General features: G+C 34.4%; 3 protein-coding genes, 1 long non-coding RNA gene and 1 other non-coding gene across 22 annotated transcripts; 3 read left to right on the forward strand and 2 right to left on the reverse strand.

Annotated features, from left to right (window-relative positions):
• Window positions 1-448: 448 nt before the first annotated feature.
• On the reverse strand, window positions 449-519 carry TRNAG-CCC (transfer RNA glycine (anticodon CCC)). Its single transcript has one exon. It is a non-coding gene; the product is annotated as a tRNA-Gly (tRNA).
• A 2,326-nt stretch (window positions 520-2,845) lies between these two features.
• On the forward strand, window positions 2,846-8,059 carry LOC149709331 (uncharacterized). Its single transcript, XM_089864676.1, has 2 exons — window positions 2,846-2,985; window positions 6,625-8,059. Exons 1-2 carry the CDS (start codon window positions 2,974-2,976, stop codon window positions 6,946-6,948), a joined length of 336 nt encoding a protein of 111 aa, XP_089720802.1. The 5' UTR covers window positions 2,846-2,973; the 3' UTR covers window positions 6,949-8,059.
• Window positions 8,060-13,757: 5,698 nt separating this feature from the next.
• LOC149709332 (uncharacterized) lies at window positions 13,758-19,169 on the reverse strand. The gene is made up of 3 exons (XR_016381346.1): window positions 17,866-19,169; window positions 14,016-17,803; window positions 13,758-13,897 (listed from the first exon to the last, which is right to left on the reverse strand). It is a non-coding gene; the product is annotated as an uncharacterized LOC149709332 (long non-coding RNA).
• On the forward strand, window positions 17,713-20,738 carry LOC149709333 (organic anion transporter 3-like). 2 transcript variants are annotated; one of them, XM_089864677.1, is made up of 6 exons: window positions 17,713-17,824; window positions 18,138-18,226; window positions 19,081-19,298; window positions 19,648-19,835; window positions 19,893-20,023; window positions 20,564-20,738. In XM_089864677.1, the coding sequence occupies exons 3-6, from the start codon at window positions 19,154-19,156 to the stop codon at window positions 20,661-20,663; spliced, it is 564 nt and encodes a 187-aa protein (XP_089720803.1). In that variant the 5' UTR covers window positions 17,713-17,824; window positions 18,138-18,226; window positions 19,081-19,153; the 3' UTR covers window positions 20,664-20,738. The 2 variants fall into 2 exon arrangements, with proteins under 2 accessions (XP_089720803.1, XP_089720805.1); XM_089864679.1 differs by lacking the exons at window positions 17,713-17,824; window positions 18,138-18,226 and adding an exon at window positions 18,918-19,005.
• A 1,200-nt stretch (window positions 20,739-21,938) lies between these two features.
• On the forward strand, window positions 21,939-26,929 carry LOC149709334 (uncharacterized). Of its 17 annotated transcripts, none has more exons than XM_089864695.1 (8): window positions 21,945-22,319; window positions 22,390-24,060; window positions 24,128-24,235; window positions 24,476-24,578; window positions 24,675-24,984; window positions 25,125-25,345; window positions 25,634-25,927; window positions 26,000-26,929. In XM_089864695.1, the coding sequence occupies exons 3-7, from the start codon at window positions 24,150-24,152 to the stop codon at window positions 25,823-25,825; spliced, it is 912 nt and encodes a 303-aa protein (XP_089720821.1). In that variant the 5' UTR covers window positions 21,945-22,319; window positions 22,390-24,060; window positions 24,128-24,149; the 3' UTR covers window positions 25,826-25,927; window positions 26,000-26,929. The 17 variants fall into 17 exon arrangements, with proteins under 17 accessions (XP_089720812.1, XP_089720821.1, XP_089720822.1 ...); XM_089864696.1 differs by having other exon boundaries at window positions 24,142-24,235; XM_089864686.1 differs by having other exon boundaries at window positions 21,939-22,052; window positions 22,112-22,319; window positions 22,390-24,578.
• The last annotated feature ends 858 nt before the right edge of the window (window positions 26,930-27,787 follow it).

Genomic DNA, 27,787 nt, shown 5'->3' on the forward strand with positions numbered 1-27,787 from the left:
TGTTGGAAGAAATGTCATACTCATCAGAAATTAATTGTGTCTCTTATCAGATTACTGCTAAAGTTTCAGTTGATTGACAGAACAGTTATATACCTAAAGACTCGACTGTTTCATATTTGTGCAAAGATACGAGTTTATTCACTGAACAAAAACTTTCGCACCATTCTGGCACCGGACAACAAAGCTGGTAGACGAACAAATTAATAAGATCCTGGATGGAAACGTTTCTCATCCCACAAGTTGATATAAAGCCTATTTTTTACCACAATAGACGATACTAAAAATTACTCTGCTGTGAGGCAATGATCATCTACGAGTATGCCACCTATCAACCGGAGCAAAGCTCCCTGTAGAAATTCTGGAAATTTGTAGGCCTAACTGATATGTTTCATAAAATTTAACATGAACGATTGATCATGTTCAATACCAACATGTAAAAGTCAACTTGTGCTTCGACCGGGAATCGAACCCGGGTCATTCGCTTGGGAGGCGAATATTCTGCCACTAGACCACCGAAGCTCTGCAAAATCGACGGCACAGAAGAGCTGCTCTTGCTTGCAACTCGACTTGGAGTCGGAGCGTGCTGCGATCGATATGCTACGTTCACCGTTAATCTCTCCTTGTAGGTTCTGGACTCGGCTATTGCTATATATTTCCTGAACTTTTCTAGGGCATTATAATGAAGTATGTCACCTCCAGAGATAGTCAGGGTTTTGCGTTGCCTCTGAACCAAACACAAAAAAATATACTCAAGGGTTATGTCAGAGGAAAACAAAAGTAAACAGAAATACATTTAGCAAAATCTATGATAGTCTCCAAGAAACAACAATGCTTTAATGCACCGAATTCTCAAAACCCCAATTCATTATTTTCTTTGGAAATTAATTAAAAACGAAAACGTAATATCATAAGCGTTTATTCCTCTTTAAGTGTCCATCATTAGATATATGGTGGAACGTCTCCTGGCCCCCTTAATAAATGCAAGAGATATATCATAGGCTTTTTTCTCCTTCTAGTTCCAAGCTATGATTTTAGCCGATTCACGTGGTACCTTTCCACCCCTTATGCTAATGGCATTGTTACATTTTGAAAAAAAAGTTTTGACCATGGTGTTTTAGCGATGATGCTCATTTATAGTCATTTTGGGGGCACTAAAGGGAGGCTTTCATATGTTTTAAAACGAGGTTGGAATGAGACAGATTATAGGCAGCAGGAAACAGACTGGTCCTATATAGATCTCATTCAGATATGGAAACTTAATGGTAGATTATATATTTATGGTAATATTAAAGCACAGAGCTGATTGGTCAATTAAGCTCAAGGTAAAGCAAGACCTGGCGACGATGACCATTCAGTTCACTACGGAATTAAGGCTTTCATTAACCGCAACATTGAATCACCATCTGTTATTTAGATTTTTGCATTTGCATCTAGTGTCTATAAACTCTCCAATACAAAAATAATTGCTGTCCTGGAATAGCCGAGTCAACTTATTCAAGCCCTTAACATTCGTGCAACTTTTTGAAAGCCTATGATTATAATGCTATTCATACTTTTTCTTTTCTTAACTTCAAAATAAAAATAAAAATTCTAAACCTAGAAAATCTAAATTTTGAAACCTTATTTATTTCTTTTTAATATTGAAATCAACACAAGCAAAAATCAACAAAGTTCTTGTTCAGAGTAGGTTGAAAATAAAATAATCAAAAACTGTCATTCAACGATAAAATTGTACAGGGCCACGCAGATTACGGACCAAATAAATTCGCCATAGGTAACATCATTGACATAAGTGCGACGACAATAAAATGTTTCCACAGTCAAGAAATATCGATTTCTTATCGATTATTGATCGATAATGAGGCAGAGTTAATTAGAAACGATTAAGAGCTGCACCGCAAACGTTGTCCTATTTTTAATAGGGTTGTCTAATTAGTTCTAGCTCCGTAATTCCAAGCCGAGGTCGTTAATTAAGTTTTTATTTTGTAATGAATTTTTTTTTTTTTTTGATTTCTATTTTGATGAATTTTGTCAAAATCATTAAAAACCATTTAATTTTACGGAGAGAACTAGAGACGCTGTATTTTAAAAATTATATTACAACGTAATTTTTACTTAATTTAAAGTTCAGAAAAATTATAATTTATTTTTTTTCCTGGTAAATTGAAAATTTAAAATTACGATAATGTAATTTTTCCCAAATAAATGAAATATTTCAAATAACTGCAATTTATTTTTTCCAAGTAAATTAAACTTTTTAAATAATTGTAAAACATTTTTTCCAAAGTAAATTAAACTTGAAAGAAATTGTAATTTATTTTATCAAAGTAAATAATGTTTTTGGAAAACGGTAATCAATTTTTTACCAAGTAAACTGCCTTTTTTTAAAATACGGTAATTTAATTTTTCCCCGGCAAATTAAAATAAAAACTGGTAGTTCAATTTTTTCCAAGTAGTTTTAAATTAAAAAAAAAGGTAATTGGATTTTTCCCAAGCAGATTCAAACTAGAAAATGGTAATTTAATTTCTCCAAATAAATTAAAAATAAAAAAGGTAGATTAATTTTTACCAAGTAAATTATTTTTTTCAAGCAACGATAATTTCATTTATCCAAGTAAAGTAAATATTTATAAAAAATGGAAATTAAATTTTTCGGGAGTAAATTACGGTAATTTCATTTCTTCAGAGAGAGTACCATTGAATTAACTTTTTAATTATTATTTACGTTGATATTAATAGCACTCTATTTGCGTTCGTATTGTTAGCGTCGTACTTTTGGTTGTTATAAAACTTCAGAGTTTTTACTATAGTAAATTCAAAAAGGAAAGCAGGTATGTTTTGAAGGCCATTCGGTTATGGTGACACCCATAACGGGGCAGACTGGCACTGCCTTGTATAAAACGAGGCTACCCAAAGAAAACGAAAGTTAAAAAGGAAACTAGTTTCACGGGAAATGTGAACATTCAGCCAAAAATGAAAGCTCTGGTAAGACGTTCATTTCTTTCCTATATACTTTCTATGCTTTTCTCTTTACGCGAGTTTGTTTTTCAATTACATAATAACTTAATCCGAATTTAACCTAATTAATTTGTTAATCAAAATAAATATTAATTTTAATTTACGATTAATTTTAATTGTAATTTATAATTCAATATTTTAATCGGATTTAAATATGGTGGGATACAAACCTATTATAAGTTTGGAATTGAATATTTATTGGTTATGGTTTTAATTTATTAATTTACGTTGCGTGATTTTATTTCATTAATATAATTAATCATAGTATAATTTAATTAAATTCACAAAGCTGTTAAATGAGTGTAAAACGAATATAATTTATAATAAATTAATAATTTTCTAATTCATTGTTAAAATATTTGAACTGACTATAGTTTCGTTAACTTCACAAATATGAACTGATTAAAATTTATAATTAATCCATTTATTTCAAAACTAAATTTAAACTAATATAAATTTATTAAAAATGCACGAATTTCAAAAAATTGATAGTGATAATAATTTATATATCATTGTATAAATTTTAAAATGAAGAAAAAATAATAAATAAAACAATTTCAAAAAGTAAGGAAAAATTAATATTTTATAGTTAAAAAATTTATTTCTAAAATTAAGTAAAAATGATAATTTATAATTAAAACACTAATTTCTAAAATTAAGAAAAATAACTTATTATTAAAACATTAATTTCTAAAATTGATGAAGTATAATTTAATTATAACTTAAATTCATTAATTTCTAAAATTGATTAAATATAAATTCATTATTACTTAAATTTTATCATTTCTAAAATATTCATAAATAAAAAACAAAACGTTTATATAAGGTTAAAAACAAATTTTAACCTTATATAAATCGTAAGGGATACGCTTTATATTTCAAATCAACGAAAAATTAAAACCGCGCTTTGATTTTTCGGAATCTTTGACGCGTGTCAAATTGGACCAAAAAACAGGCGTTAAAATTAAGTATGAAAGTCAAAATTAGATACGCCTAGACAGAGATTAAACGGAGCATTACGAGTTTCATTGTGTTCGAAATTAACACCTTTCATTCCGGTTTTTAATTGAAAAGGTCATTTCAATTTATTTTAGAAAGCTTATATAAATTCAAAACATTTTTAAACTAGCTACACCGAAATAATTTACAATCTATCTCAACTTGAATTGTCAAATAACTAGTTTTTGTATGTTGGATTTAGTATATGTTATTCTTCCGCGTTAGTTCCCATCTTGTAGAAAATTTAAGCTGACACAGATGGACCTTAGTCCCATGCTCTGATACTGATATCAGGGATACATACCGCTACTAGGAATTATTGTGTAGCCATTTTCATTCAAAGTACCTAGATGGATTTTATGGGAAGAGCCATTAGGTATGACGAATTTTACCTAGCGAATAATCTTTCTCGCTTTGCCTTGCACCTTACGAGCCTGATAACCAATGAAATTACAGTTATAATGACGTCAGAAATGAAGCCTTCATTATGTTAAATGACGTAGGGAGGGATTTCTGAAGAAATTAAGGTTTTAATATTGAAGAACTTAAATAACAATTTAAGCATCTTGAATCACTGTTAGAAAAACATTCTTAGGTACTAAACGTAGCTGTACAGTGTACAAAACAGCAAAAATAGAGGATCTGATATTAGACATTATAGTTAAATAGTGTAACACATATATTTATAAACAGAATATCAGAATATTTACATTTCAGTGACTTATCTGATTGCCTTTTTACAAGATTGACGCATGCCACTGATTTTCTTAGAGCTTATCTAGTCTGAGATCTTCTTGGCTTTCAAATCAGGTCAAAAGGTTAAAGAGATAAAGTTGTTAGTAGTCATTGAATATATTTTACAAATAACTGACATAGTCTAAATAATATTTTGTATAATTTACTTTATATAATGTAAGTTTGAACAATTTTTAATATGAAAGAAAAAAACTTAAGCCATTACTTTTAACCCAGATTAGAGAGAAACCGCATAGAAACATTACCGTAGATTTCCTCGTATTGGGAATTTTTTTTTCTTAATTATTTTGAAATATTAACTTGGCTTCAATATAAAATTAATGACGTAATATATCGTCATATTTCCTTTCAAACTTTAAGCTAAGGAATTTTAAAAGTCGATAAATTAAAAAGTGCAAAAGAACCATAAAAAATTTAAAAATAGTAAAAATATGAAACTCAATGAAATACGTTACAATTAAGGTGTGATTCAGAGTAAACATGATTTCCGCCCACAAACTTGTTAATTTTTGCCATTCAAAACTAGCTTTGGAGGAAGTAATCAATTCTTTTTGAGGTGGAGTTAATATGTATAAATAACAAATGAGTAAAATAGTTTAATTACTGCCGGGAATTTGGTAACGTTCAGATTTTCACGTAAAAAACTCTATGCTAGGGGATAAAATCTTAATTGCTTAAGAATTTTACTTTTACTGCTATTGTAATTGTCATACTTATTGTTAATACATTGTGTTACATAACTATTTTGATTCGAAAATGTTCTATGGACTATTTCGATTCGAAAATGTTCTATTGGCTATTTTGATTCGAAAATGTTCTATGGATTATTTCGATTCGATACTGTTCTATTGGCTATTTTGATTCGAAAATGTTCTATTGGCTATTTTGATTCGAAAATGTTCTATTGGCTATTTTGATTCGAAAATGTTCTATGGACTATTTCGATTCGATACTGTTCTCTTGGCTATTTTGATTCGAAAATGTTCTATTGGCTATTTTGATTCGAAAATGTTCTATTGGCTATTTTGATTCGAAAATGTTCTATGGACTATTTCGATTCGATACTGTTCTCTTGGCTATTTTGATTCGAAAATGTTCTATTGGCTATTTTGATTCGAAAACGTTCTATTGGCTATTTTGATTCGAAAATGTTCTATTGGCTGTTTCGATTCGAAAATGTTCTATTTGATATGTTGATTCGATAATGTTCTATTGGCTATTTTGATTCGAAAATGTTCTATTGGCTATTTTGATTCGAAAATGTTCTATGGATTATTTCGATTCGATACTGTTCTATTGGCTATTTTGATTCGAAAATGTTCTATTGGCTATTTTGATTCGAAAATGTTCTATTGGCTATTTTGATTCGAAAATGTTCTATTGGCTGTTTCGATTTGAAAATGTTCTATTGGATATGTTGATTCGATAATGTTCTATTGGCTATTTTCATTCGATAATGTTCTATTGGCTATTTTGATTTGATAATGTTCTTTTGGCTATTTTGATTCGTAAATGTTCTATGAACGATTTCGATTCGAAAACGCTCTTTAGGCTATTTTTAACCGAAAATATTTTATTGGTTATTTTTAACCGAACTTGTACTATGACATTTTACCACAAGGAACACCCTTAGCACTGTCTTTCAGTTTTTAACTTAAATTTAATTGGCCATCCCTAAAATACTCGAATCATAAATTGTAAACGGTGTCCCTTGTTGAAAAACGTCACAAAAGTTACATTTTTGACTCAAAATAGCCCAATTAACAATCTGATGGTACTATGAAATAATCTTTACAATCATAATTCAACAAAAGATGTTTGAAATTAATCCATCAACTCATTTCATTACAGTTTATTCAAGTTACTTTGCTGAGCATTGTCGTCGCGACAATTGCGCAAGTCGGCCATCAAGCTTATGGATACCGACGTTTAAGTCCAATCGGACAAGGGTATGGAGTAGTACGACCAACTGTTGGTCAAGGATACGGTAACGGTTATAGAGTGGCAAGCCCCGCTATTCAACAAGGTTACGTAGCAGCGGCACCAGCAGGCTACGCTCGACTAAACCCAGAATCCTACGCTGATAGATTGTTATACAAAAGAATCCCTGACGATGGAACCGCGTACGACCCAAGTGCTCGACGTGGGGGAGTTGGATACAGTTACCAAGGTTAATTACTGATCAACTGTTATTAAGTTAAAAAAACGCCATAAAATTGAATACATATTTTTATATAATAATTAAATATCTATTAACAGCCATAAATTGTAGAAGCTTAATTGTGTCAACTATAAACTGTTGAAATTAATTCTGTTTCATATTATATAATTATCTTTAAATGGTAATTTTTAGCCCTAGGGTACTTGTAATTATCTTGTTAATAAAGCTAATAACCCAAAGGTATGGCATATTGAAAATTCTTTAAAACTTCATTTTAATTTTTGATTAAACGTTAAATAGTTCAATTTTAAACTTTTATAAGTCGTTATGTTGTCTAATTACTAAATGAATTTGCAAAAAATTTACTCAATTAGCAAAAATTTTAACGTGATTTGTAAATTTTTTTAATACAAAATGGAAAAATTTGCAAAAAAAAGATTCGTAAGTTCCAAATTTGTATTTTTAAATTGTATGAAAAATATAAAGGGTAGAATTTTAAATATTTGAATACTTCGTAATGTTGTCTATTAACTAAATGAATTTGCAAAAACATTTGCCGAATTGGCAAAAATTTTAACGTGATTTGTAAATTTTTTTAATACAAAATGGAAAAATTTCCAAAAAAAATTCGTAAGTTCAAAATTTGTATTTTAAAATTGTATGAAAAATATAAAGGGTAGAATTTTAAATATTGGAATACTTCATAATGTTGTCTATTAACTAAATTAATTTGCAAAAACATTTACTCAATTGGCAAAAGTTTTAACGTGATTTTTAAATATTTTAATACAAAATGAAAATTTTTCCAAATTTAAAATTTTGTATTTTAAAATTATATAAGAAATTTAGAAAAATATAGTGCAGCTATTTTTTTATTTTATATTATCAAAAAAAATAATTTTTATCATATTAGCGAATATTTGCCCTAAATCGTTGCGAATTTGACATACGCCCAAAGCGAATTACGATAAAATCATCGATAATTATCGTTAATTATTGTGGATTACGATAAATGTACGGAATTTAAGAAATGGGTTAATATCATTGGTTTTTATCTTTAAAATTAATAATATTAATATTTGAAACGAATCGAATACAATAAAAGGTTAAACCAGTTTGCTTCGACTTTTATGTTATTTTATTTCTAGTTAGCGTATTTAAAATTACATCGATTTAATGGACCATAAAACAAACAATGTTTATGGAAAATTATCAAATTAAAATGTTAATAATAAAATATTTTATTTCAAATTGGGTTCACCCTTGGTTTTTGGGGAAAATTAAGTTTCAATTGAAAATAACTTTTAAAGTAAATAATAGTTATAGTCTTAAAGATAAGGAAAACAGTGATCATTTTTGATCGATAATACCAAGTCTTTGTTTTCCATTATTACCAGGCACCAAAAGCCATAAAAATTTAAATTTTCTTAATATCAAATATTTTGAGGCGTATGCCGTTTGAATTTTAACAAAGGTAAACAATACGTAGAGATAATATCATAAGTTCATAAGATATGTTCCATAAGTCTGTCACTGGTAACAAACTGGAGCTTGTCATGAAGTGACGTAGGTGCTCGTCATAGATTCGAGGTAAAGCGACATACGCCTGGTGAGGCGCTGCTGTCAAAGGCTTAGTAAGTTCAGACTAAATAGGACCTAGATGGAAGTCCTAGCTGCAAAATTAACCACCGAGTGTAGGACCTCAATTCTCGCTTGTGGTTTTTGAACTAGCTCGAGCTGTAAGTTTCTAACATTAAGAAGTATAGGTAGTGTCATACTTATAATATTAAATAGCATACAGGTTGTTGCTGAAGGGTCTATAAGAAATTAAGGGGGATGTTCACTGGTCTATTTTGAGTCGAAAATATTGTATGACATTTTGCCCTAAGAGCCACCGTTTTCACTTTATGATTGGAATGATTTACGGGTGACCCCTTAATTAGATTTAAAAGGTCATCTGTAAAATACTCCACCTTTAAAAAGGGTGACCCTAACGGCAAAATTTCGTAGACTAGGCCTTCCTTCACAACGAAATCACAATCCTTAAAACTATATTTATGTGAAATTAGTCCATAATATTATACATTTTATTGTAGATTAGTATTTCTATGTTAGTAATTAAGTATAATTGACCGTGGCTTTACAATGAAACCATATTAATGCGCGTATGTTTGTATATAATATTAGGCTATATTATTACATATTTAATTGTAGATTAGCATTAACCTACGCGAGTGTATTTGACCCACATTAACTGCACTTAACCCTAATTACAGCTTTGAATTATACCCTAAATCGAGTAAAAAAACTTAAAATTTCTTTATTATTTCATCCGAAGCTAGCTGTTCTCCTTCCTGCACCCAATTTTAAGCAAGGCAGAAAAATTACGGAAAAGATGCTTTTATGTCAAACTCTGCTCCAACGATAGTTTGGGTACTTTGGGCTCATCAAAGACATTGTTAAATTCCATAAGAAATAACGTATAGCGTTCACTTACAACTTTCTGACATACTTGTAACTATTAGTTTACTTCTAATGTCTACATCCACACTAAAAATCTTATACGCGGTGAATGGCACAGAATGATAACGTTTTCAAAGAATTTCATTTCAAAGTCTCGTTAATTGACAATGGAAACCAGTTTTAAGAAACCTTTAGTCAATATTAAACAATACTACAAGTTGGGAAAACCAAAATATTACCTCTCCGAGTCAAGAGGTCTACTACTACAAACTTATTTACCTAGATATGGAATTATTTCTCTTTTTTGAAGTAAAAATTTACGAAATATTGAAGCAGTATTCCAAGCATAGCGAATGTACAGTAAAGCAGACGACATTTTACATCCAATAAGGATAAATCTTGGACACATGGAAATCAGTCAATGGGGAAAAGATCAGGAAATGAAGTCTACGCTTCAGCTGTTTACCGTATATTCTGATAGCTACATTCACAACTGGTTTGCAGTGTAAACACTATCGTCTCGTCTCACCTCAACAATATTCTTAGTTTGCCAACATGAATGTTAACGTTAAATAACACCACAGCTAAATTGTAGCTAGACGCACTGATAGTCAATGCGCACCATAAAGAGAATAAAAAGTCTGTAGCTACTACCCGTTTACCATTAGCCCTTTTACTAACCTAATTGCCACCATGATCTTTTCTTCTATTATAAAACCTTAACCTTATTATTTAATAGTGTATTTAACTTTCGGCTCACTCTGAACCGTTGATGTCTCTTCATTTCAGACACGAAAATCAAAGCCCAAAGTTTACTTAACCTCAGGCCTCAATTATTTACTCTTTGTTTCACTAAGCCTATTGCGGATGATACTTAATTTACCCGCCGGAGTCTAGGTCTTAGCTTTCTTCATGAAATCACTAAACCAAGACTTATTCTATATACAGATGTAGTATAGCTTAAATAATATATAAACAGCCATTTCAAATAACAATATTAAAAAAAATCTTTGGAATATCAAAATGAAACAGAGCTTTAAAGCTACAAAAGTACTAAATGCATCATAATTACGAAAAATACTTCCACATATTCACTTTATATTATGGAAAAAGGGAATATTAAGGTTCTGTATGATTTCTTAACACATCAACACAAGGCTAACTGCGAACGCGACGCACTAGTGTAACAATGGACCGACACACACAGACAAAAACATAGACTGCTTTTTAACTCTTTCCGTATTAATTTTGAGTTGAGAAACAAGATTATCTTTAATATTTAAATAAATATAATTATTTTTAATTATTTTAATCTTCAATAATTAACATTAATAATAGTTAAATCGTTTAAAATAAAGTTATACCTATTATCATCTCAAACTTCGCTAATATTGACGTTTAAAGTGAAGGGTACCCTTCTTGCCCGCTTTCTTCAAATTTTGGGGTATATATACAATTCGTTTCCATTATAATAGTAAGGAAAAAGCGCAATTGCGAAAACCTTTGGTGGCGATCCCACCTTAGGGAGGCTAGACGTTTCTCGTAACCCTAGCTGATCGCCGCGTATATCCTAAAACCAAACGATGATAATGGAGTAGAAGCCAATGAGACAGATTGGTGTCTATGTGGAATAGACGGAAGACCAGTAGATGGTGGTGTTTAGAAGACAGAATGTACAGACTGGTGTCCAAGTGGGATGGACGAAGACCAGAAGATGGTGGTGATTAGAAGCCAGTATGTACAGACTGGTGTCCAAGTGGAATGGACCAAGACCAGAAGTTGGTGGTGATTAGAAGCCAGTATGTACAGACTGGTGTCCATGTGGGATGGACGAAGATCAAAAGATGGTGGTGATTAGAAGCCAGTAAGTACAGACTGGTGTCCGTGTGGGATGGACAAAGACCAGAAGATGGTGGTGTGAGAACTCAAGTAGAGGAGCCATTTCTGTGACTGTGAAAGCAGTTAGGAAATGGCGAACACGTTTGCTCCGATTTGGAAACTGCGAACGCGGTCACGTGGGTGTAACAACAGACAGACAGACAGACACACAGACAGACACACAGACAGACAGACAGACACGATCGTTACAGAACCTCTCCGTGACATACGTCACTCGGAGAGGTAACAAGTTGGGAAAACCAAAATATTACCTCTCCGAGTCAAGAGGTCTACTACTACAAAGTTATTTACCTAGATATGGAATTATTTCTCTTTTTTGAAGTAAAAATTTTCGAAATATTGAAGCAGTATTCCAAGCATAGCGAATATACAGTAAAGCAGACGACATTTTACATCCAATAAGGATAAATCTTGGACCCATGGAAATCAGTTAATGGCAAAAAGAACAGGAAATGAAGACTACGCTTCAGCTGTTTACCCTATATTCTGATAGCTACATTCACAACTGGTTAGCAGTGTAAACACTATCGTCTCGTCTCACCTCAACAATATTCTTAGTTTGCCAACATGAATGTTAACGTTAAATAACACCACAGCTAAATTGTAGCTAGACGCACTGATAGTCAATGCGCACCATAAAGAGAATAAAAAGTCTGTAGCTACTACCCGTTTACCATTAGCCCTTTTACTAACCTAATTGCCACCATGATCTTTTCTTCTATTATTTGACATCTATTTTTGCACAAGTCTATGGTATCTGTGTGTACAGGTCTACAAAATATGTTTGTGCACAAGTGTGAAAAATCTTTACGTGCACAAGTCTACGGAATCTCTTGAGCAAATGTCTTTTTGAGGAAGTCTATGAAATCAGTTTTTTTACAAGCATATGACATCTGTTTGTGCACAAGTCTATAACATCGGATTGTGCAAAACCGTGTGACTTCTGTTTGTGTACAAGTCTGTGGAATCTATTTGTGCACGAGTCTACGTAATATATTTGTGCGCAAATCTATGGAATCTGTTTATGCGCTAGTCTACGGCATCTGTTTGTGCACGGGTCTACGGAAAATGTTTGTGCAAATGGGTGTGGAATATTTTTGAGCATATAGGGGTATGGAATGTTTCTGAACAGGTCCAAGGCATGTTTTTGTGCACAGGTCCATGGAATATTTTTGTACACAGGTCTATGTCACTTGTTTATACAAAAGCCAATAGAATATTTTGTGCATAGGTCAATGGAATCTTTTTGTGCAATTGCGTGAACCTTGGCGGAAGACCCCGTCAATGGAAGGCTAGACGTTTCTCGTAACCCTAGCCGATCGCCGCGTATGTCTTAACCTTAAGGATGATGGTGGTGTTAGAAGCCAGGTGTGCAGACTGGTGTCCATGTGGGATGGACAAAGAATAGAAGATGGTGGTGTTTAGAAGCCAGTAAGTACAGACTGGTGTCCATGTGGGATGGACAAAGAATAGAAGATGGTGGTGTTTAGAAGCCAGTAAGTACAGACTGGTGTCCATGTGGAATGGACAAAGACGAGAAGGTGGTGGTGTTTAGAAGCCAGTAAGTACAGACTGGTGTCCGTCCATGTGGAATGGGCGAAAAACTAGAAGATGGTGGTGTTTAGAAGCCAATGAGTTCAGACTAGTGTCCATGTGGGGTGGACAAATGAACAGAGTTGTTAAACAGACAATGGAGTAATAGCCTGTAAGTCGAATACAATTTCCGGGACTGTAAATGCGGTCTGGAAATTGAATATACGTTTGCTCCGATTTGCAAACTGCGAACGCGGTCACGTGGGTGTAACAACGGACAGACAGACACACAGACACACAGACAGACACACAGACACACAGACACGTCGAAATTAGAACCTCTCCGTGACATACGTCACTCGGAGAGGTAAAAAGTATAAGATTATGGTAATCTACCTTAAATACCTTTACCTTCGCCGGTAAAACTTGAATTTTGAATGGATATAATTTTTATTAAGTACTTAGAGATTTGGGGAAAGCCAAGTGGCGTAGATCGGATCTCATTAAATAAATAAATAAATGTCCTAGATTTTCCCAGAACGGGTCTAAGACATATTATGAAAATTAGATTTGCACGAAATTATGCAGAGTTATTTGATGGAATGATTTCATAATTGCTTCATTTCATTTTATTACCTTAAACCGGGAATACATACAGTTTATTGAAATAATTTCGTCCCCAAATCTCCAATGTTTATTCCTATGCGGGTTTTGTGGGCCGGGCTTGAGTATTACCCATCACGCCTCGTAATTCGGCCTCGGTAGTAAAGCGAGGTTAGGCAAGGCGCAGCGAGATAGATTATTCGTGAGGTAAAATTCATCATACATAATGATTAATTTAGCTCTTCCCACAAAATCAGTTTAGGCCTAGAAACGTTGAGTGAAAATAGGTACACAATGATTCCTAGTAGCTATATGCATTCCTTCTTACAGGAATTGTAGTGTTTTATTGTTTCAAAATTTAAGATATTTCTAAAACAGACAATAAAGGGCCTAGTTCATCGTGGGGGATGACGTCAGAGCTGTGTCACCTTCTGGTGGTAACAATTTGAACCACAATCGATTTTTCTATAAGTAACAAAACAAACATAAGTATGACACTTTCATTGCATGAATGAAGGATTTCTTAAGGAATGGCTTTTACTGAAAATGATAATATTAGCTTGTTGAAAGCAAGCTACCTCACCAGGGGTCGCTTCTTCTAAATCTAGGTTTTGATTGGCAATAAGTTGGGTTGACAGAACTTGTGTAAACGATTACATTTAGTGTACCACTTCTTGATGTCACGTTACTTTTGAGACAAAACAGCCACTAAACCTACGTGAAAAATGTGTTTATCAAAAACGTATCTAGCACATGTACCTTGGTACATATACAAGTAACATTTTCATATGCCGTTCCCACTATCAGACAAAAATTTGCTACGAGACTGAGCTACAACTCAATGCCACTCCATTGGAAAAGGTGTTTGTAGTCCTCACTGTAGTGTTGTGAATTTTACAGTACACTGTTTCTAAATCGCAGACATAAAAACATCTTTCAAAAAACAATGGATGTAACAGACGTTATCGGTAGCTTTGGAAAATTCCAGGCTAAAATCTTAGCAATTGGAGGTTTTCGAAGCTTCATTGTGGCATTTCTGAATTTTAGTTATAATTTTGTCACTATGATACCGAAATACGAATGTGATTTAGGTGAAGATTCAGTTTTCGTAAATGATACCGAATCTTTGGAAAAGTGTACTTATCTAAATTTTGAAAACGTTTCTTCGAAACTTCCTTGCGAAAAATGGGTATACCCTGACACACTACCACATTATTCAATTGTACAAGATGTAAGTTCAATTCAAGGTTTTTTATGATAATTTCTATTTAAAGTATACTTTGGGTATTTTAGTTTGATTTGGTGTGTTCGAAAGCTTGGCTTATTTCAATGGGACATTTACTTTATTCAGTTGGCGGATTTGTGTCGAATATTCCAACGGGTTATTTAAGCGACAGGTGAGGATTTAAAATAGCAAACTAGTAATTGTTAAAGAAACTGTGGTTTGTTGAAATAACTCAGTGTAATGAAGTATTCCATTTACCTGCTATGAGATCGCTCACGATTTTCGCTATTGCGTCATGAAAATCATCTGTCGTTCGCAGATAGCCTCATATACAGAGAAATACGAATTTAGCGAACGAAAAGTACTTATCACTCTTTTCAAATTATATTCCTGTTGTATTAGAGCTAGTCTCGGCCTTGGTTTAGTTTTAACAAATGCCACTAGATGCTCCTATAGTAGAGGGGTGGAGTTGGCTGACCCGCTAAGCTAGGCCGCCCTCCTACACAAGTTCTGATTGGTTCCCGCCTTTGGCAAGGTAAAAATTGGAGTATGGAAGATTAGCCAGCATGGAAGGGGCGCCACATTAGGCGAAACTTCCTTTAACTCATAATAAATTTAAAACATATCACACAGATTCGGTCGCAGGAAAGCCGTTCTAGTTGGATCTCTGTTCATGACGTGTTTTAGTTCTATGGCTGTATTAGCTAGTTTTTTGGGAAATCTTTACTTTTTCCTTGCCACAAGATTCTTTCTGGGTTTAGCAGTAACACTTGTCGCGACCTCAATGTTGTGCTCCGGTAAAATGTCGTATTTTAATGTTTATTTGCTGTCAATTGAAACGTTACCTATCAGTTGTAGAAAATATTGGTCCGAAAAAACGCTTCCTAACACTAATCCTCGTTTTCGCATATGGTAGTGCCATTATAATTCAGTGTGGTTTGTCATACTTAGTTCAAGATTGGAGAGTTCTGCTGGCTTCAACTACAGTTCCTTTCCAAATTGTTTTCGTCTTCATAATTTACAGGTATGAATCAAAGTGGTGGTGAATGGTGTTTAGTCATAATAGCATAGATGCAGAAATTTGGGACAAGAAGGCAAGCTGACCATCCCTCCGCCATTGTATTCATGGCATGGTGAGGGTTAGGTTTACGCTAGGTTTTTTGGGTAAGGTTTTAGTTTAGTTAGGGTTAGGTTTTGGTATAGTTAAGGTTAGGGTAAGGTATTGGTTTAGTTAAGGTTGATGTTAGGGTAAGGTATTGGTTTAGTTATGGTTAGGGTAACGGTTTGGTTTAGTTTGGGTGAGGTTTTGGTTTAGTTAAGGTTAGGGTAACGGTTTGGTTTAGTTTGGGTGAGGTTTTGGTTTAGTTAAGGTTAGGGTAAAGTTCTGGTTTAGTCAAGGTTAGGGTAAGGGTAAGGTTTTGGTTTAGTTACGGTTTAGGGTAAGGTTTTGGTTTAGTTACGGTTTAGGGTAAGGTTCTGGTTTAGCTAAGGTTAGGGTAAGGTTCTGGTTTAGTTAAGGTTAGGGTAAGGTTCTGGTTTAGTTAAGGTTAGGGTAAGGTTCTGGTTCAGTTAAGGTTAGGGTAAGGTTCTGGTTTAGTTAAGGTTAGGGTAAGGTTCTGGTTTAGTTAAGGTTTTGGTTTAGTTAAGGTTAGGGTAAGGTTTTGCTTTAGTTAAGGTTAGGGTAACAGTTTGGTTTAGTTAAGGTTAAGGTTAGGGTAAGGTATTGGTTTAGTTATGGTTAGGGTAAGGTTTTGGTTTAGTTAAGGTTAGGGTAAGGTTCTGGTTCAGTTAAGGTTAAGGTAAGGTTCTGGTTTAGTTAAGGTTAGGGTAAGGTTCTGGTTTAGTTAAGGTTAGGGTAAGGTTCTGGTTTAGTTAAGGTTAGGGTAAGGTTCTGGTTCAGTTAAGGTTAGGGTAAGGTTCTGGTTTAGTTAAGGTTAGGGTAAGGTTCTGGTTTAGTTAAGGTTAGGGTAAGGTTCTGGTTTAGTTAAGGTTAGGGTAAGGTTTTGCTTTAGTTAAGGTTAGGGTAAAGTTTTGGTTTAGTTAAGGTTAGGGTAAGGTTTTGCTTTAGTTAAGGCTAGGTAATGGTTTTGCTTTTGCTTTAGGTTTTCGTTTAGTTAGGGTTAGGTTTTTGTTTTGTTTGAGTTAGATTTTCGTTTACTTAGAGCTAGGTTTTGGTAGCTAGTTAAGGTTTGGGTAAGGTTTTGCTTTAGTTAAGGTTAGGGTAAGGTTTTGGTTTAGTTAAGGTTAGGGTAAGGTTTTGCTTTAGTTAAGGTTAGGTAATGGTTTTGCTTTAGTTAAGGTTAGGTAATGGTTTTGCTTTAGTTAAGGTTAGGTAATGGTTTTGCTTTTGCTTTAGGTTTTCGTTTAGTTAGGGTTAGGTTTTTGTTTTGTTTGCGTTAGATTTTCGTTTACTTAGGGCTAGGTTTTGGTTCAGTTAGAGCTGAATTTGCCAAAAACTGTTTCTGTTTGGACTATTCATCATTGTTTTGAATTTATATTAATAAATATTTATAATAAGTTAGGTTGAATTACAAATCAAAAATTAGTTGAAAAAGTACCATAAGTGGTATTTTTTCGTAATATATTTTACTTTAGTGTTTTGTTATGTTTTTAAGCCAAGCTGAAGAAATGCAATATTTCTTTTACACTAGGTATCTACCTGAATCATCTAGATGGTTACTTTCGAAGGAAAAATACGCAAAGGCAAAAATGGAAATCATAAAAGCAGTGACATTCAATAATGGGTTTGTTAAAGCGAACCACGTGGATGAGGCCATGATTAAATTGCGAGAAAAAATACAAGTAAACTTCACTAATTGAAATCAAGAAAAGCTCGAAGTATATTAAGGCAATTGCCATCATGGATATGTATAAAAACTAGCCTTAAATTGATTCCCATCTCTTACACTCCACCCGTTCAGCAGAGAAAAAATGTCTTGTAAATCCCTCCCCATCCAGCCTTGTGAGTGAGAGGGAAATTCGTATTTTATCTCTCTGCGCATGGTCGAAATTTCAAACCCACCACTCAGGATTATCCGGAGAGATGTAGTCTTCCTTTTGGCCACGTGATCTAGCTATTTCCACCTCGATTTAGAGCCGTCTCACATCCGCTAGTGTAACGCATATTTGGTGGCCGGCTTTTGTATCTAGTTGGGAGTCCAGAAGATGTTAGTATATATACATATCCATCATAGATTTTTAATGCTACCGTTAGTTCTTCATATGTGGTTATAAAAGGCAAGGAAAATGGCCAAAGCATGGCTTAAAAATATATTACAGTTGTGAAATATTATATCCAACTGTTTTAGCGAAACTTTAAACAAATACAACCTCAGTAATTTTCGTCCAATTTGAGACTGGTAATAATTTGACAAAAAAGTCGTTCGATTAAAACATTTATGCACAGACAGAACCTATCTTTTGTCATGTACACATCACCAATGTCATTTGAAATAAAAATAAGAATTATTATTTTGCAAGGACGAAAAAAGAAGCGGCAATTCGAGCTTCAAGTCACTATTTACTCAGAGCAGAATCAGACGAGCGGCAATACTCATTTTTCTAATTAAGTATGCTTTCTTTAAACTCTATTTTGCCAAAATGTGCTATGAAGTTTAAACAACCCGAACTGTGTCCTTTACAATATACGTTACTGGGGGTGTGTTTCCAGAAGCCAACTAGTTATTTTCAAACATTTTGAATTAGTGACCTCTAATCCTGTACGCATATTAGTAACATGATAGGGAACAAGCCTTCATTAAGAAATTTGGTATAACTCGGACAGAATGGTGTTATTACTATTATTATCGTAACTTAATAAGATACGCTCCATACGTTTTTCAATGGTTACTGAGAGCTTGTCATGAAGTGACGTAGATCAGAGATTCAGGGTAAAGCGACGCCAAAGGCTTCGTACAGACGAAATAGGAAGATGGACTGCAAATCCAGGGAGGAGAGACTTGAAAGGAAATGTTAGTCCACAGTTAAAGAAGCAGTAATATAAATGGAAGGGGAAAAAAGTGAGGGTAGGAATTTTTATCTCTCTTCCTCCATTCTAACTAACGCGCAAGCGCCAGTGGCGTCGGTTACTACACTACCGCCAGCTCCCACTTCCAGTTCCAAGCCCGTTTTTAAATTTGACGCATGCGCGCGGATACCGCGTCGAGTGACTGAGCCAGCGCCGGGGAGAGACGAGTTTATTCACGAAGCGAACCAATACGTCTATTCACATTATTACTCCCTCTCAAGTCTCTCCTACCTAGCAAAACAAACCGAGTGTAGTCTGCAATTCTCGCTTGTCGTTCTCGAACTAGCTCGAGCTGTAAGTCGTTAGCGTTGCGAAGTATAGGTAGTGTCATGCTTATGGAACGTATCTTATGAACTTATCTTATTTAACTTAAACATATCTTCATTAAATTCACAGTTTCTGTCGATCATTTATATCGCGAGGATTTGAAATCTCAGTGAATCAACTGCGTGGGTCATTTCATGTCAACATGACCTTACTGGGAGTTACCAAAATCATCGTATGCGGACTGTCCATGACGGCAATAAGACTCTTCAATCGAAGATGGGTTTTGCTCTTCGGTTTCACTACAACCTCAATTTGTTTCTCAATCGTAGCAGTGTCTCAATATCAAAGTAATGAAACTCACAAACAACCATTAGCACGGTAATTAAATACTGGGCATTGTATGTTCTAATGCTCGTGTGATCAAAAGCTCAGACCGTGCTTTTGGCTGAATATCAAACAAAATCCCCTTGCAGATCAGAGAAAATATAGCAAGAGGAATGAAAACGTTAAGCCTTTGCGAAGTTCAATTACAACCCGATTTGGATTATTACACCCCAATTTTGAATTATTACATCCTGATTTGATCTTGCAACTGAAAACTAGAGACACTTTGCCAAGCTTAAGCTTCTACTAATCTTGCTATATTCCCTCCGCGCAAATAAAACAAATAACATTAATCGAAATTCCACATTGCAGAATTCAAATTAGAGTGGCTAGAAGTAGTACTGGCCTTTATTGGCAATTTATCACTTCAACTGGCAAACTCAGTAATGTTTTACATGGTGATCGAAGTATTCCCAACGAGGTACAGAGTGACTGCTATGGGCACCAGTTATATCTTCTCACGAATTGCGCAAATGCTTTCGCCCTTCGCTGACCTTTTGGTAAATATTGTATTAACGGCAATTAACTGTTGCTAGCTTTAAATATTACATTAACAGGGAAGAACCCACGGTCGTTTCATACCAACCGCAATTTTCGGATGTTTGGCGCTGATAAATACACTAGCAACAATATTGCTACCCGAAACGAAAGACCTCAACTTGCCAGATACAATATTAGAGTCAAATAAGTAAGATTAGATAGATTTTTGCAGTTATAAGAGAGTGAAGGGTTCATAAAATAGAAATTTTAATTGCTTTAAAATGATAAAATGGCCTGGAAAATTATCTTGCAAAATATTTGAAACGGTTTTTGAATTAGACCATTTTTACTTCAGGTGTTATTTTCGAATTTTCTTAAAAGATTTTAACGTTGTCTCATTGGTCAAAGTTAATGCCAATGAAAGAAGGGAACGCAAAAGGGAAATATGGCTTGGCCTTGCCAAGGCTTAAGCCAATATGAATTTTTGAAACTACTTCTTCGCTTTTCGAATTTTCTTCATTGGTTAGCAGAAACGTTGGCCGTCGCTGGGATTTTTACATTAAAAATGGCCCAAATAAAATGTTTTTAGAAATGAATGCAAAGGCCCTTTTATTAACGTTTTTTGAGCCTTTTTATCACTTTAAAAATAACAAAATTAATATGATTGAACTCTTTATGCTCCCTTTAAAACCCAAGTAATTATCACAGAGAAGGATAAGAAAAATAACATTTCATTTACGTTTGCCAGATTGGTCAGTGGCCAAACTCAACGAGAGAACCCCGTTGAAATTGAATTAAAGAGTTGTAAAGAAATCACTTTGGAATCTGAACATCAGTTGATTTTGTGACCTTTTCTTAGAAATAAAATGCAATTTTTAAGTGGGTAATTTCAATTAAAAAAATAAAGGATCAACAAAAACTGTTTTCCGTGTAAGAATTTGAGAATAAATATCAGAATTTATATTAGAGGATACGTTCAGTATCGAAAATGTTTCATCTAAGATTATAAACTTACAATGCAGGCTGTGTGGCCCGGGGTGTGTGTGTGTGGAGACGATACACGAGAAATACGTTCGGTTTAAAAATTACTAAGAAAAGATTGACTAAAAGAAAAGAAAGAGTTGAACTTGCCACGCTCCTCAAAATCTTTTCGGTACAAGCAGGAGTTTACTATACGGAAGTTACTAAGAGTACGGCAGTTTATACTGTGACCAAAGTTAACGATGAAAATTTCCCGAAAGCTCGTTTTTTGTGCACATGGGGTTGTAAATCACTACCCACTCGGTCGCAGCGATGGAAAAATTAATCGCCATGGCCGAACCGGGAGAGACTTTTGATGTGAACTTTCTCAACGTCTCTAGGCAGATTTTGTGGGAAGAGCTGCTAGGCAAATCATTATGGATGAAGAATTTTAGGTCGAAATTCCCAGTAGCTGTATTTATTCCTACTCTACTAAGAGCTTGGAAACCGGGTTGCGAAAACAAGGTTGATAATGTCTTTGACTAAAGCCACGTTCACATTTACATGGGAAACCGGTTCGAAACGATACAAAACGCTTCCAACGTTAAGTGTCAACAAAACTGATACTCGAGAAACTAATTGCAATCGCGGTTTTGATGAAGTTCTTTCGCGATGCAACTTGTTTCGATTCTAGTTTCTAATTTTCAGGGTTATTTCACCTGATATGAGACTAGTTTTCTTCGATATTTTCAGTTGCCTCTGCAGAACAACAAGGTAAGAGTGCTTAAGTCTGATTGAAGTCGCTTCGAATTGGTAGTGAAGAAGGTTTCAAAACTAGTTGAGAAAACTATGTTCCGTGTCTAAGTATGAACATAGCTCAAGTTAAGAGGGAACCACTATTTAGAATAAATGTATCATTAAACTAAACATTAAGGACATCTAAATGATCTACTGCCTGCTTTTAGCAGATAATAGTCATGGTGTTACAGTATACAACTGAAAAATGTAAGCGAACTTTTAAAAGGTTTTGAAGATACTTAAGTTAAAATGTTTTGAAGAATAAGATAAAATGTTTTGAAGGCACTTAAGATAAAATGTTTTGAAGGCACTTAAGTTAAAATGTTTATCTAAACTATATATATAATGCTCGTCGGAATAAATGTATCATTAGACTAAACATTAGGGACATAATGCAAAGCTTTTAGCGGAATAGTTCTGGTGTTATAGTTACTGTATACGACTGAAAAATGCAAGCGAACTTTTAAAATGTTTTGAAGGTAATGAAGTTAAAATGTTTATCTAAACTATATATATATAAATGTATCATTAAACTAAGCATTAGGGACATAATGCAAAGCTTTTAGCGGAATAGTCGGAAATGTAAACGAACTTTTAAAATGTTTTGAAGATAATGAAGTTAAAATGTTTATCTTATGATATACTAAATGACTCGAGAAGAATTCACCCGAATCGGAAAAACAACTCTTCTATCCAATGAAAACGAGTGGTCTAAAAGCCACCTTAAATTTAAAGCACGCGAAACTGTATTTACCCTAAATGTTGAAATATTTGTTTTGACTGAAATCGTCTAAAATATGAAATGCTTCCGTTTAGGACAAACCTTATAACCTTTAAATGTGAGAATTCGATGCTCATTCCATTTAAAGTTTCGGCCTTCCGCGTAATGAAAGCGAAAGGTAAAGCTCTTTTGGCAATTTTCAACAGACGCTCAATGTAACACATTATTGCGTATCCTGAGCCCGTCACAAGCACATCCAAAGATTTGCTCGCTCTCTCGGATCAACGCTGCCGGTTGGGTCACTTAACCGTCAAATAAAATCCAGCGGTAAGTTATCAATAGCTGACAACGTCAGGCAAACCATTTGGGCAAACTCACTTCATTTCGAGGATAGCTGATAATTCCCCGAGTGTTTATTGATGAGGCCGATTCCCGATAAGCGACAAGAAAAAGCGCAAATACGTAAACCTTTGAGGCTAGATGTTTTGCGTAATCCTTGCCGATCGCCACGCACAACTTAACCCTATCGATGGTAATGGAGTAGAAGCCAACGATTACCATGAAATTTATCAATTAGTTTTCAAACACAACAGCTTTTCCTTTTCAAAGTGCTTTTCATTTATTTTCAAAAGGAATGAGCCAGAATATCTAAACGTGAAGCCCCATTGATTTCACGATTTTCAAGCGACCATAACTCTGGTTCTACGCATCGTAGCTTCACGTCGTTTTATTTTTCTTAATTCGGAATTACTTTGCTAGGGCATCACATGGAGTTCAAATTGTATTAGCTATATTATTTTTGTTCTATTTTTAATTAAATTTTAAATATGAAGCCAGAAGCGAAAACACGCCAAGGGCAAAGATCCGTAATTCTCCAAACGGAATTTCTCTAAGGGTTGGGCTTTGAAAAACTTCAAACTAGGGCATCGATGTGTTGAATTTTAAATGCACAAACTGTTGACGTTATTGAAATATTTCTCCTGACTAAAATCGCTTAACATATGAAATGCTTTCGTTTAAGACAAACCTTAAAACCAATACATGTATGAAATCGATTCAAAGCACATTAGAACCAGTGTTTAAAGTTTTGGCCTTCCGCCAAATGAAAGCTTTGAGCAAAGCTCTTTTGTCGATTTTAAATAGACGCTCCCGAGCAACGTAACAGTTTATCACGTATCCAAAACCCGTTGAAAGCACATCCAAAGATTTTCTCGCTCTCTCGAATCAACGCTGCTGGTTGGGTCTCTCAACGTCCAATAAAATTCAACGGTAAGTTTATCAACTGCTGACAACGTATTTCAAAATCGCTTCACTTCGAGAATAGCCGATAATTCCCCGAGTGTTTATTGATGCTGCGGCCAATTCCCGATAAGCGATAAGAAAAAGCAGAATTACGTAAACCTTTGATGAAAGCCCCGCCATTGTGAGACTTAGCCTATCGATGATAATGGAGTAGTAGCCAACGATTACCATGAGATTTTTCAATGAGTTCACAAACAACTTAGCTTTTCTCTTTTCAAGCGCGAACTTTAAGATTACAGTGTTTGAAATAACTTAAGAATGTATTTTAAGTTAGGGATCTACTAATGCGCGTTTTAAACCAGAACACTTACCGTAATATGGAGCAAATATTTTTAAGAAGTTAGGGATATAGACAAGAACTGATCCATTACTACTGGGAGCCTCGCGGTAATGCAACACGTACGCTCTGGAAAGGATTCCAAACAGAAGATTGAATAAGGGATTTCAGATTCGCATTCTTATCTGTAAGAACTTAAAAATGTTCACTGGCGAAATAGCGTTACTTCAATAATTTTTATGTTTGGCTCTGAGTGATAACTTTTCAGCCCCATTAATGACGAAAGGAGATTTGTCTACGCAGCATTCAGTATTGACCACTTTCAGATATCATTACATTCTACGTAACTTGCAAAACATAACGTACGTCAAGTTTTATATTCAAGTTATTATATATTTTTGTCGATAATGATCAGAAAAAAAAACAGTGTTTCAACCATTTGCCATAATCTTAAGTAAAAATAATAATAATATTAACTTTGTAAATTACTTTCCACTATATTTTGTCATCAAAATGAGAAACACGCACGCTTCGAGGGAAAGACGATTCGGTGACAATCGTTATCAATATCGATTTCTCTCAATGGTTTGTCATTTAAACAGGTTGAAATGTGTCGACATTGACAAGGCACGTGACGACATGAGTCATTTTAATGAAACAATTCTTAATGAGTTCCAATTTTGGAACTATGCCATAATGCATGGGGTATGAATAGTGAAAGTTGCTTATTTAAATTCAACCCGAGTTCAAATATAAAATACTTTGACAGTTCATGTGTGTAGTGTAATTTTCTTTTTATAGATTACAGACGCAGTTGCTATAACCTATTTCCCACATTTTGCCGGATTGGATTCTATTCAAGTGTCACCAGCTATGCAGACTGCGTCCTATTGTATCTTAACGTGTGTCAAAGATAAAGGAAATCAAGCTGAAAGTCGGCTCTCGATAAAAGGCTTCAATGGAACAATCTGGATGACGATGATTTCCTGTTTGATCTTAATGGTGCTGGCAACGTCCTTTCTCAAATACATCAAATCTACTAGGACGCTTTCTCTACTCCGCCTCATCTCTGATAATGTTTGGAAATACGTCTCGGGTCTCCTCGAAAACTGTTAAGTTCATTAGGGTTTTTTTTCGTTGAAAAATAACATATATGTATTTGTTTGCGCGCAATAATTTTGAAATTGGAAAATGTTTTAGCACTACCAACTTTTAACCCCAGCGTAAATATGTTTTCTCATTCGGATTCAGATTCTGATGATGTTGGTGATGGAACTGCGGCGAGAATTCTCTTGCTGGGCTGGTTACTCGGCGCAATGTTTTTCGTCAAATGTTATTCGGGATTGTTGAGCGGCGAACTATTAATTTCCAAGAATCAACAAATCGACAGCATCGACGATGTCCTAGGACAACCTCGAATCACACCGATTATGTTGACATACTCAAAAATTCATGAGATAATAACAAATGGGGTAATGCAATCACAAAATAGCTGTCAATTTGCAACTGAAAATGAAAAGGGGTTAAAATTGACGCCCTCTAAATTTGGGATAATTTGATACTTAAAATATCAAAGACCGATAGTAACCAACTTGTTAATTAATTAGGGTAGATTTTTCCATTTACTGTTAACGTTTTATCATCAAATTCTCTTCATTCAAGTAAAAAACACGAAAAACGATAAGGTTCATACTTAGAGTAAACATAGCTTTCCTCCAGAGAACGAAATACCTTGGTAATTTTTGTGAACATTATTACAGAAACCTGAAAATGCGGAGTATTTTCGTCTTCAAAAGCGTGTCAGATCCGATAGTCGATACTTGAAAGGAATTAGGGATCTTAGACTCCTCCCCTACGACTTGTTTTTCAGTGGTGCCGGTGCATTTTTCTTCGAAAGAGACGTTTCGATAATCTTTCTGTATTATGAACAACGTAAATTCAAAAAAATATGAGAGTAAGTTTTACATGGGGAAAAAAAGCTACGAATCTGCGACTACACACTACATGTTCAACAAGAGACTGCCAAGAAGCATTCTCGACCAACTTGACTATTTGTAAGATAATAAAAAACCCAAATATTGAGTGATTATCATTTTTGATAGCAGATTCGTCTCATATTTGTACAGGTGTTTGCGATTTATGGAGACACAACAAGCTAAACCTAGCGAACGAATATTCACTATGAAAACTGCAGCCAATATGCTGTCTGACTCAACGCAGATTGAAGACTTTTCGCCCTTGTCAGTGGACTTTCTGTTACGGGCCTTCGTCGTCTACTTTACCGGCATTTCGATTGCAACAGTTGTCGCCATTTGCGAAGCCTTATTCACTCGATTCTATTTATTACGCTAACATATGTGACACTCATTCACATCAAAAGAATGTGTCAAGAACATAACACGTAAAAAACCTCACAAGAAATATTTGCAATTTTTGATTTTCGTCTTCTAAATTCTGGTTCGATAAAGATTAAATGGATCTAACCCTCTAGACGGAGACACTAGTTTTCGGAAAATTTGTGAAGTAAAGCACAGCTTACTGAATTACGTGTTCACAAAGTGGATATGTATAAATACTAACGTATTATAGATTCCTATCTTTAGGCATTTCGTTCGGGCACCCGATCAGCAGAGAAAAAATACGTATTTTACTCCCCTTTGCGATTAAGAGGGAAATTCTTATTTTTACAATCTGCGCATGGGCGAAATTTCAAACCCACCACTCAGGAGTCAGGACTCTCCGGAGAGTTATAGTTCCTTTTCCTCACGTGACCTATAGTAACTTCTGCCCACTCTATTTAGGAACGCCTCATATCAGCTAGTGTATCGCATTTTTGGTGGCCAGCTTTTAAACCGCGTTTGGAATCCATAATTTCGTAGTATTTATACATATCAATGCTAACACGCTTGCAGTTTTCCAAATAAATTATAACATTGCAATCATGTAAAATTCACGGGAACATTCATGTTGTCCTAAGTGTAAAAATATTCTTAGATCGATTTAACATTAGAGTTGTAAAGTAAATTTATTTAAAAATAAATATATTTGTATCCCAATGTATTGTGTAATGAAATAAATAAATTTGGCTCCAGTCACCTTCCCCTAGCGCCTAGATTTCTTACCCAATCAATGGCTTATGGATCCACGTCACAAGGTTGATTTTATGAATCAAAATCGATTCATAAACCACAGATTGACATTCCAGATAAAATGCTTCATTAGCCTTTCAATGTAGCAATATTCGTTAAGCCTTGGTTTCAGGTTCAAGTTCCACACACTAGAGGGCGCATCCTGAATGTCATGTGATTAGGGAATACGCTCATCGAAATCATTGTGTAGCCACATTCTCAACGTATCCTGGCGGATTTTGTGGGAAAAACTAGACTAATCACTATTTACGACGAATCCTGCATCACGAATAATTTATTTCGCTGCGTCTTGCACATCACATTCGGTTTAGTAACCTTGCACCAAATGTTCAATTATTGGGAAGAGTCATGTTACAATTGGCCCGCTTTGTTGTAAACTTCTCTCGAAGAGAAGTATTATATACTTTTGGTAAAACTAAAGTTTCTTCTTTCAAACTGAGCCTCAGAGCACTACTAGTGCTATTTTTCAGTGTAATCAATGCTGTGCACCACCCCTTCGAAAAATATACACCTACTATCAGAAGAAAATGAAATATGATATTTGCCAAATGTAGGCGTGTAAAAAAAACTTACAACATAGTTCAAATCGTCTTGGAAAACAACTGAAGAACAAGCTCGTGGAATTACGATGCATATTGTAGTAATTAGTCTAATTTCATTGACGTTTATCACCTTGGCAGGTGAGTAATTATTTTTTTAGAGAAGTTGTGTTGTATGTTCGGTAACAAGCCATTCATTTCATTATGATGCTTTTTGGGCCACTCT

Source organism: Phalangium opilio, unplaced genomic scaffold (genome assembly GCF_054372755.1).
Source record: "Phalangium opilio isolate 3A_F unplaced genomic scaffold, DU_Popi_V2 ptg000013l_1, whole genome shotgun sequence".
In the NCBI taxonomy this organism is placed as follows: Eukaryota; Metazoa; Arthropoda; class Arachnida; order Opiliones; family Phalangiidae; genus Phalangium; species Phalangium opilio.

What these genes read in the sequence shown, in the direction of transcription:
- LOC149709333 (XM_089864677.1), top strand. Translation starts at nt 19,154, where the DNA reads ATGACCTTACTGGGAGTTACCAAAATCATCGTATGCGGACTGTCCATG. An exon ending in AGCAGTGTCTCAATATCAAA is followed by an intron (nt 19,299 to 19,647) that starts GTAATGAAACTC and finishes TCCACATTGCAG; the next exon opens with AATTCAAATTAGAGTGGCTA. An exon ending in CGCCCTTCGCTGACCTTTTG is followed by an intron (nt 19,836 to 19,892) that starts GTAAATATTGTA and finishes TTACATTAACAG; the next exon opens with GGAAGAACCCACGGTCGTTT.
- LOC149709334 (XM_089864686.1), top strand. Translation starts at nt 24,387, where the DNA reads ATGAGAAACACGCACGCTTCGAGGGAAAGACGATTCGGTGACAATCGT. An exon ending in ACTATGCCATAATGCATGGG is followed by an intron (nt 24,579 to 24,674) that starts GTATGAATAGTG and finishes TTCTTTTTATAG; the next exon opens with ATTACAGACGCAGTTGCTAT. An exon ending in ATGAGATAATAACAAATGGG is followed by an intron (nt 25,346 to 25,633) that starts GTAATGCAATCA and finishes ACATTATTACAG; the next exon opens with AAACCTGAAAATGCGGAGTA.